Raw genomic sequence first — 21,305 nt, forward strand, 5'->3', positions numbered from 1 at the left:
GCTTAGTGACAAATGTAGAAGCATAATAAATACATATTAGTAACGTACCAGGCAACACAGGCTACAAAAACCCATTAAGAATAAATTAATAATCTTAGGTTGTTTGTTTTAGTTCTGCAAGCCTAACATTACATGATGTTGACACCACTTTACATGTTATGTTATAACAAAAAACGATTAACTGTTTTATTTAAACATATTTATAGGGTTTAGGTGAATGTTGTTGATAAAAATATATATAGGACTTTTTGGGGGGTTTTGACATTTACTTTAATTTATGTGGAATGTTTTAAAGGTACACTTTCCCAGAAATTGATCATGTGTGAGTTAATTAGTGGAACAGACATAATAGAAATACAATGGATGTACACAGTTCTTGAATGACATATTGTAGCTGATAAAAAAAAGAAAATTCATCATCTTCACATAAAAATCCCCTGTTATTCACATTTAATCCTAGAGCACCTTTGTAACCAATTTTAAAAAGAAGCTGAAATGACATAATCTATTAAAATATTATTTCTCTAAAATAAATTATTGGTAATTCAAGTATAAAAGTCACATTTCCAATATAGAGCAAAGTATACAATATTTATAACTTGTCATGTGTCTTAGAAGCCCATTCATTAAACTATGATATTCAGTTGGAGTTGGACAATTCTCCAAACAAGAACCTAAAAATTAAACATATGGTTTCCAATTCATTGTTGCATCAAAAAAACAAAAACATTTGTTGTGTTATAATTTTGAGCAATCTAATGCAGTTTAAACACCATAGGATTTATCATATTATTAAATAGAGATCAGCCTAACAGTTTATAAATCATTAAGGTCTTTATCCTGCTCAATACCAAAAAAATAGCCTAACGTCACTGCTTATAAAGCCTACGTTGCTCTATGTAGATCAAACACATGGTACTTTATAAAAGTATATTGTGTTTCCAAGCCCAATATTAAAATAGATTGAATATCTGTTCTGACACTAATATCCCTAAACACTGATCACGACAATCCCACTGTTATTCTGGCATTACAACGGCCCTCTAAGAGAAATAGAGGGAGAAGCGGTGAGCCATGTGACGGCAGTATCATCGATTGGAAGGTGTATCGTCTTTCTCCATATTGTTCAGTAAAAACAGTTCAGGATTGGATGTCAACCCAATGGGACACTAAAATACAGAGAGCTTGTATTAGAAACTGAATGGACAAAAAAAAACAAAAATACTACAAATTAGAATTATAAAACTGTGCATTAGCAACAGTCATTATGGAGCAAAATTCAGAGCTATTGTACAATGGGTTCGATATTACATACCAAAAGTTACACTCGGCTACTAATTCACCGTACACAAACCTACATATTAAACTTCTATTAAACACATTGAAGCATGCGTTATGCAATTCTGTAAGGGCTTTGAAGGCAAAACAACAGCTTGTGTTTAACACAGAGGTGCAAACAGAATTTTAGACACTGTAATGATTCAGACACTTTTATATAATTCTCGATAGGATATAACACACCTAAAATAAATGGAGGTACTTACATAATCCATTAACATTTATGAAGCATGTAAAAAAGTAAACAGATATTTATCATCACGGGTCTTTAACAAAATACATGTCCTAAGCAGATCACCGAAGATACCCACCAAAGCAAATCTCTTTTAACAATAAAGTCATGTATATACATCTGCTTGCAGATAGCTACGTGTTATTTTCACTGTTCTATACGTCTTTTGCTTTACTTCCTCTAACAATATTTATACATTGACATTATCCACCACAGACTCACATGTAATGTGCCCTTTGTGTTTTTTTTTTTAAAGTGTATCTATTTTTGCATTTTCATAAAAAATACAGAAAGGTAAACAGTAGGATCCCAAACTGAAGTATAACCAACGGTGGCATAGTAAGAATAGGTAACATACGTATCTAATGGTACAATTAATGTGGAACAGAGCCAGCGTCTTAGCCATTACTATTTATAGGGGTGTTGCTTCGCCCGCTAGTCAGGGCTCCATCAGGGGGCATAAAGCCTGGCCCTGACTTGGGGCTGTTGCCCGTTTGAGGAAGAGTAGGTGCTGTTAGGTGCTATTAGGTGCTATTAGGTGCTATTAGGTGCTGTTAGGTGCTGTTAGATGCTGTTAGATGCTGTTAGATGCTGTTAGGTGCTGTTAGATGCTGTTAGATGCTGTTAGGTGCTGTTAGGTGCTGTTAGGTGCTGTTAGGTGCTGTTAGATGCTGTTAGGTGCTAGGCTGCGGAGTCAGATAGCTGTAAGCGGAGGTTGTGTCAGGCTAGTGATATAGGAGTTTGCCTAGTGGTGAGGGGTTACCGGGTAGTAAACTGTAATGTTAGGGGAAGTTACCCCAGGCTAAATAAAGGGAGCGGTAACCACTTGGGCTATATACTAAACAAGGCATCGGCTCAGACAGGTTAGACATATCGAAAGCCGAAAAGCGTGTGCTCACGATTTAACCCCTTAAGGACACATGACATGTGTGACATGTCATAATTCCCTTTTATTCCAGAAGTTTGGTCCTTAATATGTTAAAGTAAGGCATGTCGGCTATGGGGCAGAGTAATGGGCGTCTCAGCCTATGCCCAGTGCTGGAATGTCCCCTGTTCTGTCATGGATGGTCCCTCCGTTGGAGCCTCTGGGCTTGGATCTCGCTCCAGTGTTGTTCGGTATGACGGTCTCCTGTTCAGCAGTGCAGTGATCATCTGTTACCGTGTGGTGTGGAGCTGTGCTGGTCTGTGGGTCTTGGGTCAGGTGGGCTTCGTACAGGTGAGGCTTGCTTGATGCACCAGCTCTCGTGTGAGTGGGAGCGGGAGTATGCATCCGAGTAGCGTGTTGCTGTTTCCCGCCTTGTCGCCTGTGGTGTCTACTCAGCCTGATGGTCACTCTGGATGCTTGTAGTAAGTGTCCATATTGGCGACGCCGGGTCACAGGGCGGATCCAGGAGACCACTGTTTTGACTGCTAGATGGTAGGGCATTCCACGTTGGCAGAGCATTGACCAAAAGCTCATGCAGAGCCGATTGAAAGCCTCCAGAGGCTGCGTAGGTGGCTGGGTGTATATGCTCTTTGTCTGTGGCTTTTGCTGCGCCGCCATCTTGCATTTGCCTCGGCAGTCCGTTGCCCCTGCAGGTTATGTAGCCGGTAAGCTTGTCAGCAGTTCTGATCTGAGTGTCCAGTGGGGACCGGAATAACCCCCACCGGTCCAAAGAGGGGGGGGTAGAAGAGCAGTGAAGTCGCTCAGGTGTCCGGTGTCGGGGAGAGCGGCCGCCTCTCCCCGGCTCCAATTCCAGTAAGCCACACTCGGCATTCCGTTCCCCTGGCCCCGACGGGCTCCAGCAAGGTGTCGCTTGATTCCGTGGTGCACCCGCGACCTGGGTAGTGCACCTTGGTAATTCCTTGGGCCGCGTAGCCGCCGATTTTGCCCCAATTTCTGTCTGCCAGGCAGGAGCTCGCGTGACCCACGTCTGCTCAGCTTGGTGGTCAAGCTCCGCCCCCTGGATTGTCTTTTACATGTATAGAACTGTATACGCCTTCTGGTATATCATCAATCTTCAGGTTTTCAGGGTATGAAACAGCTTCTTACAGATTACTCCACGCAGCATGACTACTTCAGTGTTTTGAAGTGTTCATGATGCTTGGAGTCTGTATGTGCAGCGTCTCAGTATGACACACTGTACATACAGAGATATTTTATATTACTCCACCTCTGTCAGCGTACATCATTTAGCCAAACTGGAACAAGAGCGTTCAGCTGACACTCCCAGCCAACAAATGACCACCAGGATCAGCGTCTGGCTTCAGCAGCTCAGCAGAAACTGGAAATCGATAACCCTGCTTGAGAGGAGGCTCAGTGTCCGGCAGAATCCGGTAAGAGGGCAAAGCGTTGCAACTTTAGACTTTTGTATAAAACAACCACTGTGATGGATTGAAAGCACACTCATCGGGTCCTCACCCTTCTGTATATCTCAGTCTTATTCATTAAAGTGAAAAGCACGCACATAAACCTGCTCTAAAACAAATATCTGATTAAAATATAACACTTACAGTAGTATTTCATCACTGTATAGTGGGCTTATTAAGACCCCCCTCAGTTGTGTCCCATATGGAGTAATTACAATAAATATACATACATATAAGGCGGGGTTTCTTGCTTATAAAAGATGGTTATAAGCACATGTGGTCCTAATAAGAAAATACAAAATAGGAAAATAATAGTGCAATATTGTTAATATGCATAAAAAAGTGAGGTAGATAGCTGAAATTACACTCACAAGGTCGGAGCCAATAAGTTTAGGCTCAGGTTTCCAGCTTTGTAGGGCATAAAGGTCCCCACTCCCTTCTTTGAGTTGGTAAAGATGGTTTCCAAAGAATCAAATTCTTCTTTGTAGATTTAAAGTGCTTTATTTAAGGTGCACAAAATATAACACAAGAAATAAAATATGATGAAAAAATATAAATAAGGACCTTACAGTTCAAAGGTAAGTCCTTTTTCAAGTCTTTGTAAGTCCTATAAAGTGCAATATGCGTTTCACCTCGCTAGGAGGCTTCCTCAGTTGCTGATAATGTCCTGTATGTCAGTCTCCTTTTAAATCCACCTCAATTCGCGGTTGTTTTCAGTCATTTCCGGTATCGGTTCATTTTATTTTAATTACAATAAATTTATATATTTTTAAATATGGTAACTGAGGATATATGCTATGCTATTTAATAAGTAGGGATTATGTGTTTAAGATCATTGTGGGGGCAATAACAAACAGTTAAGCAACAGGAAGGGACATCCACTTGGTTTCCGTGGTGACTGCTCATCACTTGCTTCAGAAAAGGAGGTAACCAAGTTTGTTGTAGTCACCCTGGAGCCATGACAGTGTGCTCCTGACGCTCTTAGTATTGCACTTTGCGGAGCAGCACAATACATACAGGAATCATGGTGATCTTATGCACTAATTAGAATGAGGAGTAAAGTATTTGATATAGGGAAGTGGTGGCTGATATCTAGCATTAACAATTTACACTGAAGGAACTGATTTAGGTCACCGAACTACAATAGATTTACAGATTCCAACGTTTCACTACCCTAAGCTCTCCCATAGCAGCATTGGTATAAATGGTACCATGGATAATAATGCTGTACTGCCCCTTACATACTTACTAACGCAGCAACATTTCAGTGACACTATAACGATAGCATGTAAACTGCACTGTTTTAAGTCAACATTTTAAATGTATATATATTTCATCAAAGTTACCAGAAGAAACGTGGTTGTATTAATTCTACCTGCAAGGATTAATTTGGTTGGCCATGGGTTTCTTAAAATAGTATGAAAAGGTGCAGGCGATAAACCAATTATGTTCTGGTCAGAGTCAGGGGACTGCTAGAGGTCAGGGTACATGCTAACCAGAAGGATCTGGGCTTAAAAAAAAAAAAAGAAGAAGTCCATGTGAATGACTCTCCTAAGGCATTATTTATTTTAATGAGTGTGACTATAGATCTCCAGATTGGTTTGGTGTCACATTACAGGTTAGGTAACATGATTATAGATGGTTTAAGGTTTGTGGTTTATTAAATTCCTGATACTGGTTTTAAATGGATGTACCAGTTACTATTTAAGTGACTTGTAGGCCTAAGATAAGTTGGTGAAATCATATATATCAATATACTATTATTGCTAGTTTGACTGTGTTTGAATTTCACTGACATTCCAAAACAATCAAAAGATATCATACGAATAAGTAAGGGCTATTTTTCTTAGCTAAGCTGAAGTTGACAAAAGGTAGAATTTTCTTCTGCCAGCATTTGTTAATAGCCAGTAGCCGTCTTTAGCGATGGCTCTGGTTTCAGGAATTAATCATACTTGGCATGAGTAGTTCTTTGGAGGATCACGTGGTCTTGCAAAATCTTATACGGACCTCAATGTTGTACCCTTGCACATGTTTAAGAGTACAGCAGTGACAAGGACTCTTTGCAAATGAAGCATCAGGAGGTAAATATGGACCCTCAACCATGCATATCTACCATTCACTTGCTTTGCGTACCACCTGATTGATGAATCTCCCATATGATAATTTGAGGAAGACTTATGCAAATTGTAATAGAACTTATGAGCTATAGATGAATCCACAGAAATAGCTTTGTTTAGGGCCCTAAGAACCCTAGAACCAGCCAAGCTGAGAACAATGATGTTAAGTTCCCTAGCTGCCATGTGGCTATAGATGTGCCAGATTTTTTAACCCTCTTCTCCTTACATGTTCATGGTACACACGTTGATTCAGATACACTTACTAAACTTATTTGACATATTTTGTACATGAGAATACATGTTCCATTGATAGATGGCTTTCTGTATAATTCACGAGGATCAGTTATGACAGCTTTCTATGGCCTAACAGGTCTAGAGTCCATGTAATCACTTGTAACCTTTTCCTACTAGTTTCAGGAGGGGACCAAAGGTAGGCATCATTCCCCTGATCCGTGGCTCAGGGGTTGTATGGCTGCCAGAGGCACAGGAAATGTTGCAAAGATAAAGTGAAGAAACTAAATATCAAAAAATCTTGGAAGCTAATGTCTCAGTCAGTGAAGAAATTGAGGCTGAATATCGAATGAATACTTCAACAAAACAATGATGAAGAACACCTCAAACTCAATATGAACTCGTTAATGAAAAATAAACAAGTTAAGGTTTTGGAAAAGCAGTCCTTCGCAGTCCATTAACCTGAGTATTATTGGAAATAATCACAACCATACAGTGTCCAAATGTTTGCATACAGCTGTCGATTATCACTGGCACAATTCATTCTAAAGATGAGATATCCTTGCTACTCCATAGCGGCACCCTGATCTTCTTTGCGCATGTCAAGATGGGAGAACATTTTGGCCAATTCATATGACAATATCCATATTTGCTCTTCGTTTTTTCTTATTTGTTACATGGTATATAATATTATGGTGCCAGGAAAAGAAAATAAATCGGCATATGTGTTTTTTCTGACACATTTAGACACATACACAGGATTATTCACTAAAGTGAGATTTCAAAGTGAATTTAAAATTAAAGGCCACTTTAGAGAATAACTCTGTTAATTAGATTGCTACATACACTTTCTCAATACTATTTCCTCCTGTCCCTTACCACTAGATGGCAATACTCTTTCCTCCTGTTCCTTACCACTAGATGGCAGTGAGGAGGGGGTTTCAGATAGATATCTCTGGTGTGTAGGGTGAAGCAGTGGAGCCCACCTACTGCTAATCAAGGAGCCAGCTTAAGTATTAACTAGCATCATGCTACCCACAAGCTGTGACCTACTACTGCAGGCATAGGCACTCCAGATGTTTTGGACTACACCACACAAACTTCTGGAATAAAAGGGAATCATGACATGTCATGTGTCCTTAAGGGGTTAAAGAGACACTGTAGGCACTATAACCATTTCATGCAATTGGATTGGTTATAGTGTCTGGAGTCCCCTGACGCTATTACTTTGTGTGAAACCATTTTTCCAGCAATATAACACTAAATAAGAGTCCCTGGGTTCATTCTTCAGTGATGGCTGCAAGAATTGGCTGTGTCTAATAAACGTGTCATGGGATCCTCCATAGTCCTCAATGCTGTACTCTCGTGCATGTGCAAGAGTATAGCAGTGATGCCAGCTGCAAAGAGGACCCACCTAATCAAGATGGCCACGCTTGCGAAGGACAGGTAAGTAAATCTCACCTGTACCTATCCCCTGGCCTCTGGTTTCCCAGCAGCAATGTCACCGTTGGGGTCACAAATTTGTGAAGTCCACAGACAGTGACAGTGTCGCTTTAAACACTTCCTTCTAGTCAGACCAATTCATAATAGAAATGGGACCTGCAATAAGCTGAAAGTTGTCAGCTGACACTCTAAGCCAATCATAGCTCTCCATTGCTGCTCAGACTATTGCCTCCTCATTATCCCAGGCAGCTCAGAGGAGATAGGCTGCTGGATTGTTTAGCATTAAAAAGATTTAACAGAATTTGTGATGTGTTTTAATGTGTTATGTACGTTCTGCATGCTTATAGATGGTTTTATGCATATTTCATGTTATGTAATGTAAAAAGCATCAATAAACATGATTCTTGCAACAAAACAAAACAACCACAGTTTAGAAAGATTGCCCCTGGGGATTACAGACACTATCATCACTTCGATGAGATAATGCAGTTACAGTGCCCCTTTAAATATAGTGTAGTATATTCTAAAGGTGGTGATGTAAATAAGAAATGCCACTTCAGTTACAGGTATGTGTGCCGGGGCGGTGTGATACCCGCCTGTCAATATGTCGCTCATCTTGGTTCCTTGTAGATGGTAGGTCAAGGTCAAGGACCAGTTGAGCATTCACGGGTATTTCCCTCCAAATTGCAGTTTTACAGAGGTTCACCAATTACATAAAATGAGAATAAAAAGAGAAAATAGTGCTCTCTGTTTTGTTGGTGTAAAAGCAAAACAAAACAAAAAGGTGGTATACTCACATAAGGAGAGCAAAAAAAAGTGTTATTTGCTCAGTCCTAGGTGTGTACAGTACTAGAGAAGGTAGGGGGCTATTTATAAGGAGCAATTAAAAGTATATTGTTGAAGTCTCACATATGGTCTATGTTGTGAAATTGGTCATTTTCTTTTTCTCTTGTTCCCATTGCTTTAAAACATCTCTTCATGTCTAAGAAATGTAATACAATGAATTCTGCTAGTGCTGTCCGCAAAGTGTAATTTAATTGTCCTTGCTAATTCTGTTATGGTGATATATTTAAGAAATCAGAGCAAATAAATGCTCATTGGGAGAAATATGAAACACCAGTTTGGATAAAGGTTATACCAACAAATGTTAGTAAGACCATATTTTATAATAGGTCTTTGACATCAAGGTATACATGTAAACTGAACACAGGAGTTCTTATTACCACAACACATTATAGAGTTTGTATAAATGCTGTGTTACAATGCTCATAGGGCCAGAGGAAGCGCTTTATCCAAAACCTTTATATGCAGCTATTACTACTTACCTATAAAAATCTAAGGGGTCTCAATGTAAGGCAGGGATCTATTACTCAGTGTATATGTTATTAGTGTGAAAAAAAAAAAAATGTGAACGCATTTTTATTATTACCAAACTATTATGGACTTGCACTGGGACATAATTGTTTTGATGGAAAAAAACCGCTACAGTTGTTATTTGTAATTTCTAATGTGATTGTTCTACATTCACCACTTTTTTAATTTTATCTTTACACACACAATTTATCCCGCCGCCACCACCACCCCCCAGAATTCCAGTTTTCTATATGATCATGCCACTCTGCTTTAGAATAACAAAGGGATTGAATATATAAATATTTATAGTTCATATAGTGGCGCGTTATTAATCCAACGAGTAATGGCGCCTTCTTAGTAGCGATTGGACCACATCCTTCCATATATCTAAATAAGACACACAGAGACAGCTGCAAACCAACTACAATATTTTATTGTATGATTTTTCATTTTAAAGTCACAAATTATACTAATTGAGTGTGCTAGAAATGAAAACATTAATACTAATGAAGACTAAATTCTTCTACATTGAAGAAAGTCAAGACGATAATAACAGTCTCAGACTACTTAAATTTGTACTTATCCATTTAAAAAAAAAAACAGACGGAACCTTGTACATATATCTCTGCATCAGGCACAATTGTTTACACAAATGGGAATTAATGAGAGGCGCATTACAATGTTAATACATGGTTAATCGATTGCAGTAAAAAAAGGCAATCTGATTTTTTTTTTTTTTTTTCAAGCCATATAGAACATATCCCAAGTATTGATGCTAAATCAGACATGTTCCCTGCTTTCAGAGATCTCGTGTAAATATAGCAAATGGGCCAGCAGCTTCATAAATTATTGCAGGTTGTAGATATGATTTTAACGAATGGTTTTGTAAATTACAATTATAAAACACAATCTAGATAAAAGCATTGTAATAAAATAACTATTTGATCTATTTACTGCACATGAAGACAGACTTGTAGCAAAGCATTCTTTTGTGTTTTCTATCAATACCGAAGAACATACACAAACTGTGCAATTTTATTATACTACGGAGGTAATGTATTACAATATCCATGGGATCTGTATATAGCAGCATTCTAGATAGTTTTTCATTTGTTCAGTTTTCAATAAAAATAAAAAATAGCCCAGAATTATTTTTCAGAGATTTAGATAGGATGACTGTGGCCAATACAATGTAATGTAGGTAGTTGTGGGTCCTGCTTTAATGTCCAACTAATAGGAAAGGTATAGGTTATAATGCTTCTCAAAGGTGTTTGTTTGGACCCCATAAATACACAGAGTATCAGACCCCCAAATACACGGTGTCTAATCAAGAATATTTAAACCAAAATATCTGTCTGCAGTGCTAAACGAATTTGCAGCAATCACAATAAAACACTGTAAATTATCCCTATTGTACATACATTTGTATGTAAATTCATATGCAAAATACATCCAAAACCTATGAATGTTTTTAATGAATTTGAACTTGGGACGCTAAATAAACTGAGAAAGAAGAATTGGTATACAGCAGCTGTTTTATCAGTTTTTTTTTTTTTGTTTTTTTTAAGTAGAGTCACATTGGAGCGGATCAATCATAATAAAAGCAAACAAAGGGTGTCCAACAGAAGTACTAATTGCGACATGTAGAACTTGTTTTATGATGTCTGATGTTAACAGAATAATCATCATTACAAATATTCATTCATAACAAAAATAAGATATATTAAGTCCATAATGCCCGAACACTTAAACTGTGCTTGCTGTGTTCTGTGACAGGTCAGTAGTCATTTTAAAGAAATATGCGAAAATTGTTTAATCCATAACTGATGGAAAGTAATACATTCCCATTTGAGCTTTGATAACCATGACTAGGTTTGAGGAACAGAAACAGGCGGTGTAGCCCAAATTAACTTCACAGTTATCCAAATCAAAGAATCCTATAAAATAATAATTTGGCAGTTGCAGAGCCTGGAACACCCTACTACAAGCAATACGCGCTTTCTGGGAAATGGCCAGAGAGATTATTGGGTGTCTGAAGAATATTATAAATGTAGGTTCTAGCTTATTATGAATTCTTGACTAGAGTCAGTAAGTATGTTCACTAAGGCCTGTTTGACAAGATGTGCTAGATTTGTAACAATCAGATCGTAGTACATAAATGAATGTTCACAATATCTCTTTTGAGAATAGGTGTCTCAACCAAAGATTAACCTCTCCAAGTAACCTGTATGTCTAGCAGAACAAATCTAGTCCCACTGTTATTAAAATAAACAATATTTCAGGCAAAGTCATTAGTCAAGTTTATTTACTTGCAGTAAAAAAGAGCCACTTTTTACACTGTAAGGTAGGCTTTGATAAACGTTGGTACGAGTGTAGAACCATATGATTAAGAGCATAATTAAGTGCATAAAATACTCAACTATTTAGTGGCTGAAATTTACATTTAGGAGTCACAGCTCCTGTGTTTTTTTTTAGCCCTCAGTTTTGCTTTCTGACAATTGGATTTAATGATCAGAAAACAGTCACATGATTCCCAGCTGCAGCTCATGAGGAGATATGTGTCAATAACTAGGATGCTAAATCCTAAAACCATGTGAGTTAAAAGGGCACTATAGGCACTTTGACAACTTCATCTTATTTAAGTTGTTATAGTGTTTGCAGGCCTGTATTCAATGATTCTCTATGGGGAAATCGTAGACACATTACGGCGAGTGCCGCGTATGCGCCTATGTTCCCCAGTGCTCCTCTATGAGGAGCATTGGATTGGCCCACCATGACTGAGCCCGAGGAGGAGATTGCGGCAGTGCTGAGGGAGACATGGAGCGGGAGAAAAGATGAGTAATGTTTTCATTATTAAATTTTGTCCCTGTTTTTTTTATTCATTTTTGTACAGGAGGGGGAGGGGGTAGATTGATAAGGGGCATCAGGGCTGTAGACCTAGGAATACAGATACATATTCCCAACACTACAGGGTTCCGTTAACAGAATTATATTCCTCTATTGACATGCAAATCTAAGCATTCATTGTCAAAAGACACTTGTTCTAATATCACCATAGTAAAACCATTCCCTCTACTTATGGACACAGAAAAATTGAGTTCTGCTCTACAAAACGATTTGCTAAATACAAAAGAGGTAATCCCACAAATAAACAACCATCTTGTGGTAGATTAAAACGGTTACATATGCCTTGAATATTAACAGGGAGTAAATGAATAACTAAATAACAGAGCAGAATATTTAGCTCCCCGCCTCCCCCCAAAAAGACGACTGTTTTGTTCAGAGGTATGACTTCCAAGACACATATTTGTGTTTCCGTGGAAACAATTGCATGACAATATTTCAATATATCTTTGTTTTTGAACTGGAGTTGTACTCCATATAATATTCACCTTTTGCAAGAAATACAAAAAATAAGTACATAAGGTGCTAGATTTTGAAAAAGGCAAACATAAAAATAAAAAGACCAAAAAAAAAGTCATGATATGAAAAAAGTGTCATCTGTGCAAATTGCACATACATTATTGGTATGTTCACACAGTAAACCATAGAAACACACTGGCTCTGATGGCTACTTGCCATGCCCAGATAGACGCCATTCTCTTAATTAATAGGGGAAGCCGGTTGATCTTCGGCAAGCATTATTTGGTGGATGCTTACCGTGTCGCCACATTGCAGGAACTTCAGGCCAAGGGCTACTAAACACTGCCAGGTCTGTAGGAGAAAGGAAGAAAACATGAGAAGGAATACTTGCTGTCCATACAGAAATACATCCCTGCATTTGCCTTCCTTGTGTCTGTGTAAGGAGCAATAAACTGAGCGCCCATACATTATACTGCCTATTTTTTCTATATGTATATTGATTTGTTATACAATTAAAAGGTAATAAGAAGTTTGTACCCATAGTTCAATATTTTATTGACACATAAAACTTAATCACACAAACAATGAATAATGAGAATAATTGCTACCTATCCAACTGGACTATGGGGACACATTAGATAATATATAAAAATAGAGAATAATATTAATAAGAGAAGTGTTCTGTTTTGTAATAAATTAATAAAAACTATTTGTCGTGTGTGTACCAAGTACTGTTTTGAAGTTCTATTTAACCCCTTAAGGACAGAGCTTCGGAAGCTTGTCTTTCACTTTGTGACAACGGCATTTTTTGCATTTTTTGCTGTTTGCGTTCAACTGCAATTTGCATTTGACTAATTTATTGCACCGACGCATATTATATACCGTTTTTTAAAGGACAGAAAGGGCTTTCATTTGATGTAACATATATATATATATACATGCTTATTTATTATAAAAAAAATACAGAAAAATGCAAAAAAAATGAAAAATTTTGATTTTTTTTTACAGTTTTTGCAATAATAATGTGTGCCTAATTAGTGCAGGTTAAGGAAAGTAATTAAAAATAAATTCATTTAGTTGTTCTGATTTACAGAATATATAATGTGTCTGGGATTTTCAGTTTTTTTTGGTAGTTACAGGTCACAAAGCACAAGGAGTAAAATAAACTTTTAATATGGAGCGATTTTAGAATTTGGTATGTTTGTCTTGTAAGCTTTATAGCCATAAAAGAAAACAAAATTGCCACACAAAAGTATATATTTATATAAAGTAGACACCACAGGCTATTTACCTAAGGTTGTTTTGACACTTTCTACGTAGCCATTTTACCGCCAACCTCTGCTAAATATTGGAGTAAAATTGTGTTTTTGGGGGGTTTTCGCACACAAACGTATAACAAAGAACTTCTCATGTGTATTTTGTAAAGTTGGTGTGTGCTATTCCTGTACAAAGTTTTATTATGTGTTCAGTTACTTCAGCTGAGTACAACGGTACCCCCATTGTATGTCTTTGGCACTATTTCGTGAAGCTACAGTGCCATATAGGAGACCTGTCCTTTTCAGTATTCACAGTAGAATTTTGAGAGACGGATTTAATGAGCCTATGCTTCCATTTGGGGTATTATAACAGTTTGACTGTTCAAAAAAACCCCACAAAGGCCTACCATTTGTAAAAGTAGACACCCCAGGGTATCTCATAAGGTGCATATTGTGCCTTAACATGCCCCCATTTTTTTACCATTACATGCCAAAGTATGTGGTAAAAAATAATTTTGTGCATTTTTTACATACGGATTGCATTTTTGCTGGGCATTTTGTATATTTCATATGTGCCACTAAGTTCAAACCCCCCAAATTATGCTCAGCTAAGTCTTCTGAGTAAAAGGACACCCCCATTGTATGTCTATGGCACTATTTCGTGAAGCTACAGTGCCATATAGGAGACCAAGCCATATCAGTTTTTACCGAACTTTGAATTTTGACGCCGGGCCTAAGTGCAATTTCCAAGCATCTTCGCAGGTTTTAAATTCAAACTACCCCACAAAGGCCTACCATTTCTTAAAGTAGACACCCCAGGGTATTTCAAAAGGCATATTTTGAACCTTAGCGTGGGATCATTTTTCCGCTAGCGTGTACCAGGTGTAGTGGTTATAAGCGTTTTTTTCTGCCTTTTTGACACACAAAGTGAGTTTGCACAGTATATTTTGCAAACCATATGTGTACTACCACTGTATAATACTTCATATGTTGCTCAGCTATGTCTGCTGAGTACAAAAATACCCCCGTATGTACCTTTGCCAGGTATATGTGGACATCGGAGGGGCACATTTGGGACACAGCCATTCAATTTTTTTTTCCAACTTTCAATTTTTACGCTGTGCCCATGTCCCATTTTAGAGTATTTTACCAGGCTATATAATCCCCCATAAAGCCATACCATTTCTTAAAGAAGACATCCCAGGGTATTTCAAAAGGCATATTTTGAACCTTAGCGTGGGATCATTTTTCCGCTAGCTTGTACCAGGTGTAGTGGTAATGAGCGTTATTAAATGTATTTTTTAACTTTTTAAAACTTTTTTTACTTTTTAAAACTATTTTTTAAACTTTTGTTTTGCTTATTAATTTTTTTAAAGTTTCCTAAACTTTCGTAAAACTTTTTTTACAGATTTAACATTTTTCTAAGCTTTTTTTTTACGTTAACCCCTAACTAGCAGTAAGCAGCACTAACAGTAAAGTCCCCATTTTCCCATAACTCCCACCCACCCCAGCTAGCAAAATATTTAATTATACAATATTTAAATTAGTTAATTAAATAAATTTAACCCCTGAGGGTTAAAAAATAAAAGTTAATCGTCAGGGGTTAAAAAAAAATTAGATCACAGTATAATACTGTGATCTGTATTTTGATCACTGTAGGCAGTGATCGACTGGCAGGGAAGGGGTTAATTTTTATTTGGACTGGGTAAAGGGTTTATTTTTTTACATTTTTTACTTAAACGTTATTAAAACTTTTTTTTAACTTCATTTTTTAACTTTTTAAAGCTTATTTTTAAACTTTTTTTTAACGTTAACCCCTAGTTAGCCTAATACTAAATCCCCCAATTCCCCACTAACTTCCACCATCCCCAGCTAGCTAAATTTATAACTTTAAAATATTTAAATTAATTAATAAAATAAATTTAACCCCTGAGGGTTAAAAAAAAAATAATAATTAACCCTCAGGGGTTAAAAAAAAAAAAATCAGATCATAGTAAAATTTAATCCCTGCCAATTGATCACTGTAGTCAGTGATCAATTGGCAGGGAAGGGGTTAATTTTATATTAAAATGGGTAAAGGGGGGGTAAAGGGGGGTGGGATTTTAATTAAACTTTATTGTTTTGTCACCAGGGGGCAGGATCAACACTGATCCGTCTCCCTGCACTTCACACTGAACCCGGAAGTGCAGGGAGGCGGAGGTGAGTATAGAGAGCACATGTGCCCGCTCTGGCATGCTGTCAGAGCGGGCACATGTACTGGGACAGCCGGATCCGGTGCTCCCGGTCTGCCTCTAAGGGGTTAAAATCCCTTCAGCCACTTACCTTAATCCAGTGCCAGGCTCCCTCGGCGCTGGTGACCTCTCCTCCCCCGCCGACGTCCGCACCCGAGTGGAGCCAAATGCGTGGCCAGAGCCACGCGAGCATTCGAATCGCCCATAAGAAAGCATTACACTGCTTTCCTATGGACGTTCTGCGTGCTCAATATGATTTTCGCGTTGAGCGTTGCGTAAGCGCCTCTAGCAGCTGTCAGGAAGACAGCCACTAGAGGTTGGATTAACCCTGCAATGTAAACATAGCAGTTTCCCTGAAACTGCTATGTTTACAGCTGTAGGGTTAGGACCTGGGGGACCTGGCACCCAGACCACTTCATTGAGCTGAAGTGGTCTGGGTGACTATAGGGGTCCTAAAAGTACCAAAGCACTTCAGTTCAATTGAATGGTTTTGGTGCATAGATTTCCCTGCAGTCTCGCTCCTCAATTATCTTCCGTTTAGGAGTTTAATCACTTTGTTTATATAGCCGTAGTCACACCTCCCCTGCAAGTGACCAATACAGACTCGCTACTCATTTCCTGTAAAGAAAGATCTAATGTTTAAACTTCATTTATTGCACAGTGTGTTCTATTAAAGGAGCAGGAGATAAAAACGTTACACTGTCACACCAGACTAAAAAATAAACCATTTTTTTTTCATGTGGGCTGTGAGAGTCGTAGCCAGGAGAGCCTAGAGCTGCATAAAGTTTTGTATTCCTGGCACTATAGTATCCCTTTAAAGAGTGCCAAGGGAGGTCCGGGTCCTAAATTGCCACAGGGGGGCAAGGGGCCACTATAGTTTTTAAGCACTATAGTGACAGGAATACACGTTTGCATTCCTGTCACTATAGTGTTCTTTGAAAGTCTTCAAAACACTCATACACAAATGAGTGTGCATTTCAAAACGTATACATTTGCTCTTTTAGTAAATCTATGCATGGTGAGATTGTGGTCGGAATGTTTTGCACATGTTAATGCAAAACCAGCAGAACTGCACCCAGTCATATATATATATAAATATTCCTTTAACATATCAAGTATGCATTAAACTAAAGTGGATACATAATGGCAACTAAAGTTTAACTTTGATTCATTTGGCATTAATTAAATCAATGTAATGGAAGAGATATGAATACTTACCAAGTACACTACAAAACACAGGTAGGCTACTGACAACACGGCAGCGATGACATAAAACACCACATGTCCCAGTGCAGAGACATATACAACCACAAAGTATATGTTTATGCTGCATACTATTAGAATAAGGATACCTCCTGCAATCTTCCAACCTCTGCAAAAGGAAAAGAAGCAAATACATATCAAACAGATTCTATATTTCATAAGAAGCACCTCATGATTACAATATAGTGTATATTAAAATATTTAAAGAATACATAACAGAGGTTTAAATAAAGTATGTTAATACATCTACTTCTAAATAAACATCACATTATAACAAGCGCCAAAATATAATGCTTCATTATAATAGCCACAAAATTGTCTATTGATGTGATGAATGAAAAAATAAATAGTAAATAATTAAACATCGTTACTTTTAATTAGAGAAAGTTTATCTAAAATATTCCTTGAGGGCTATTATATGCTACCATTTGGGATTTCTTTAATTAACACAATAGTAAATAAAAGTGTTGATTTTCAGTTTCTCATAAATATAGCAGAATAAAATAACTATATATTGAGACGGAAATGCCAGCATAATCCATAGATATACAAGTAGGCATAGTATGTCTTAGCTATGCCTTTGAACATGGGGCAACATACTGATCAGAGTTGGGCTGCCATGCTTTGCCATGTCCCACCAGCTATCTCTTGCGATGTGAACCACAACAGATACCTGGGATCTCTCATTGTGGGTGGGTAATAAGATCTACGATGGAACCTAAAGTTTTGTAAGATTTTCCAAAGACCCCCTAGAGAGAGATTCAGGTATGTCATCACAAAAAGCAAAACCCTTTTCAAGATTTACCGATTGTTTTTCTGACATTTTAAATGAAAGAGAGACATCACTCGTTTGAGTGAAAGCACTGAAAATTACAGATAAGTAGTGATAACTTTTTTTCAATTAAATATTCTGTTTTCTTTTAATCCACTGAATACAGAACACAGGTGTCAAATGGCCCGACACCTAGTTTTAGGCTTTTTAAGGACCAATATCTGTCCTTTTTTCTGTGATTTACTAACTAACATATTATGTTATAGTTTTTTTTTTTTTTAAATTATGCATGTTTAGTAGAAAAACTATTCGTATGCAAAAAAAAAATGTAAAAAAAAAATATTGAAAAAAGGAACTAAACTGCACAAAAACAGGTGTGATTTCTCACACAGGGTTATTTAGTAAAGTGAGTAGTGGTGGGCTAAACATAATCTGGCCGTATGGTGTAACTGAATCCCAACATTTGTTTGTGAAGATAGATGATTTTAAGTAGTCTTGTACAATGTAATATTTTTATTGTGTGTGTTCTGTTTCTTAATGTGTTTTGTATTGTGAGAATTTAAAGTGAATTTCATATTTAAGGTCAGAGTAGCCAAAGTAAAAGCATAGCTAACTTAGAGATTTTTTTCAGTTTCCGACTTTGACATATTTAAAATTAACTTTTAATTCACCTTGAATTCTCACTGTAGTGAATAACCCTGATATTGACCGTCCCCCTTTAATTAAGCAACAAATATAAATATATATATATATCAACTGGTCCTCTGTCTGAACATGGAGTATCAGATCTGAATTTGAGGGGGACCCTCCCTGAGCCGGCAGGAAGATGAAAAGATTTCCCTGCTCTGTCCTGCACCACTCACTACATCAAAGGAACATGATGGTCTGCACCACTATCAGGTGCAGGTCACTTTAAGAGCTGGTGCGTCTAAGTGGTTCAGAGCACAGAAACCAGCCTATACTGCGAGAAAGCAGCAATAAAGGTGCAGACGACAATATCCCTCCTGCACAGGATCACCAGGAAATGTCCTCCAATGGACCACCAGACATTATATCCTCATCCTCACCCCACACACTCAACCTTTTCCCTCAACAAATGTAGCACAGCCTCACCCAAACACACAACACCCAACACACTCAACCTTTTCCCTCAACACACACAGCACAGTCTCCCCCAAACACACATCACCCCACACACCCCTTTTCCCTTAAACAAACACAGCACAGCCTCCCCCCAACACACACAACACCCCACACACTCAACCTTTTCCCCCCAACACACACAGCATAGTCTCCCCCAAACACACAGCACAGCCTCCCCCCAAACACACAGCACAGCCTCCCCCCAAACACACAACACCCCACACACTCAACCTTTTCCCCCCAACACACACAGCACAGTCTCCCCCAAACACACATCACCCCACACACCCCTTTTCCCTTTAACAAACACAGCACAGCCTCCCCCAAACACACAACCTTTTCCCTCAACACACACAGCACATTCTCCCCCAAACACACAACACCCCACACACTCAACCTTTTCCCTCAACACACACAGCACAGCCTCCCCCAAACACTCAACTTTTCCCTCAAACACAGCACAGTCTCCCCCAAACACACATCACCCCACACACCCCTTTCCCCTCAACAAACAGAGCACAGCCTCACCCAAACACACAACCTTTTCCCTCAACACACACAGCAGTCTCCCCCAAACACACAACACCCAACACACTCAACTTTTTCCCTCAACACACACAGCACAGCCTCTCCCAAACACACATCACTCAGCCTGCTCTTCACACACCCCTCAGCTTCCTTCACACAGTCACAATCAGCACCACACCCGCACACATCACACTCAACCACCAAGCACAGGCAGCCTCTCTCAACACATATAGCACTTAACCCCTGTACACACATTACTCAGTGATTGCACACACCCAAACAACACTCAGTCACCACACACACACACACTACCCAATTCACAGAACAAAGAACTGTGCTCTTTAGTACTGGTATTCTGCCCAGGACCATGGGCAATCTTTTCCTGCCTCAAGTCAAACAACAGTATTTTTTCAATTAAAAGTAAATCCTGTTAGAAGTAAAATCTAGGCATTGCGTGCAATATAACACAAAAATTACAAATCTGATTTAAAATCTATATAAAATGTCTGCTTTATCTTTTTTCTTTAACATTTGTATATCATGAGAGATACTTACAATCCATTTGCAAATTCATGCATTACTGGCCGCAGACTAGTGAAAGTAAGTACTGGGATTAAAGCAAATGGAAGCTGAAATATGAAAGGAAATATACAGCAATTAAAATCAAAACAAAGAGAGCTCACTTGTAACTATACTACAGATGCTTGTGTCAGTTTAGCTGTAGATCACAAGAATAAAGGTTTGTTTTGCTGTTTGAATGAAAAAACATCATCAATGACAAAATGAAACTGTGAAGAGCACTCCCTAGGAATCTCTATGGTAACGGGAATCAGAAAAGTGTTACAAATTCTCTGTCAGACAAAGAGCCAGACATTTGGCATGACCCTTGGAAAGCAAAAATATACAAAACATAAATCTGATATAGCATATAAAAAGGAATATAATATTAATTACAGAATTATTGCTCATGTACAAAATGTGTGATAGTGTTTGTCTCCATATTAGAAATGACCTGTGCATGTTTTTGTCCATTTTATCCACTGTCTAATGCTACAAAAATATGTGGACATGACACATAACACGAAACCGTGCAAAAACCATAAAAGGTGTGACAATGTGTAAGACTAAATGTGGTTAAATCAGGCTAAGTACTGGAGAATTCTAGGAAGATTCAATTCGCATAATCGGTAATCCTCATTTACGGTCTATGCAGATATGGCACTAAATTAGGAGACGTCAATTTTTGTAATTAGAAATAAGCCTGTAACCTACAGCTAACAGCTTCCACATCCCACTGTGAATTATTGAGTTGAACGTGATTGTAAAATTCTTTCTAAACAGAGCCGTCTTACCTGCAGACTTTGAAGCACATTGAGGAAATCATTCATTCCTGTTAGATGCTCAACATCTTGGAAAATAGCCACAAATAGGGTGGGGGTGATGGCAATAGATCGGGTAAGAATTACTCGAGCAAAACGAGACCACTTCAGGTTCAGAAAACCCTGGTTATAAGAAAATAAAAGGTTATTATTCATAGCTCTATGTATACAAGATTATTTAAAAAAATAAAATAATAATAATTATACCAAAGAGAAAAATCACACAAAAGATAATATACAGTGATTTATCACCTCATACTTGGGCAATAGCTATTGGACAAGCGTCCCTGTCATGTTTAGTTTTTCT

At 38.0% G+C, this 21,305-nt stretch overlaps 1 protein-coding gene across 3 annotated transcripts in view; it reads right to left on the bottom strand.

The window, feature by feature from the left end:
• Positions 1–593: 593 nt before the first annotated feature.
• Positions 594–21,305, bottom strand: part of SLC11A2 (solute carrier family 11 member 2) — an 85,804-nt gene continuing 65,092 nt past the window's right edge. For all 3 annotated transcript variants that reach the window (XM_063427878.1, XM_063427885.1, XM_063427894.1), the window contains exons 13-17: positions 20,972–21,121; positions 20,175–20,248; positions 17,132–17,285; positions 12,724–12,777; positions 594–1,169 (exon numbers count right to left, since the gene is read on the bottom strand). In XM_063427878.1, coding sequence (XP_063283948.1) covers positions 1,089–1,169; positions 12,724–12,777; positions 17,132–17,285; positions 20,175–20,248; positions 20,972–21,121 — 513 coding nt within the window. In that variant the 3' untranslated portion in view covers positions 594–1,088. The remainder of the gene's footprint in view (positions 1,170–12,723; positions 12,778–17,131; positions 17,286–20,174; positions 20,249–20,971; positions 21,122–21,305) is intronic.

Source organism: Pelobates fuscus, chromosome 1 (genome assembly GCF_036172605.1).
Source record: "Pelobates fuscus isolate aPelFus1 chromosome 1, aPelFus1.pri, whole genome shotgun sequence".
Classification (NCBI taxonomy): Eukaryota; Metazoa; Chordata; class Amphibia; order Anura; family Pelobatidae; genus Pelobates; species Pelobates fuscus.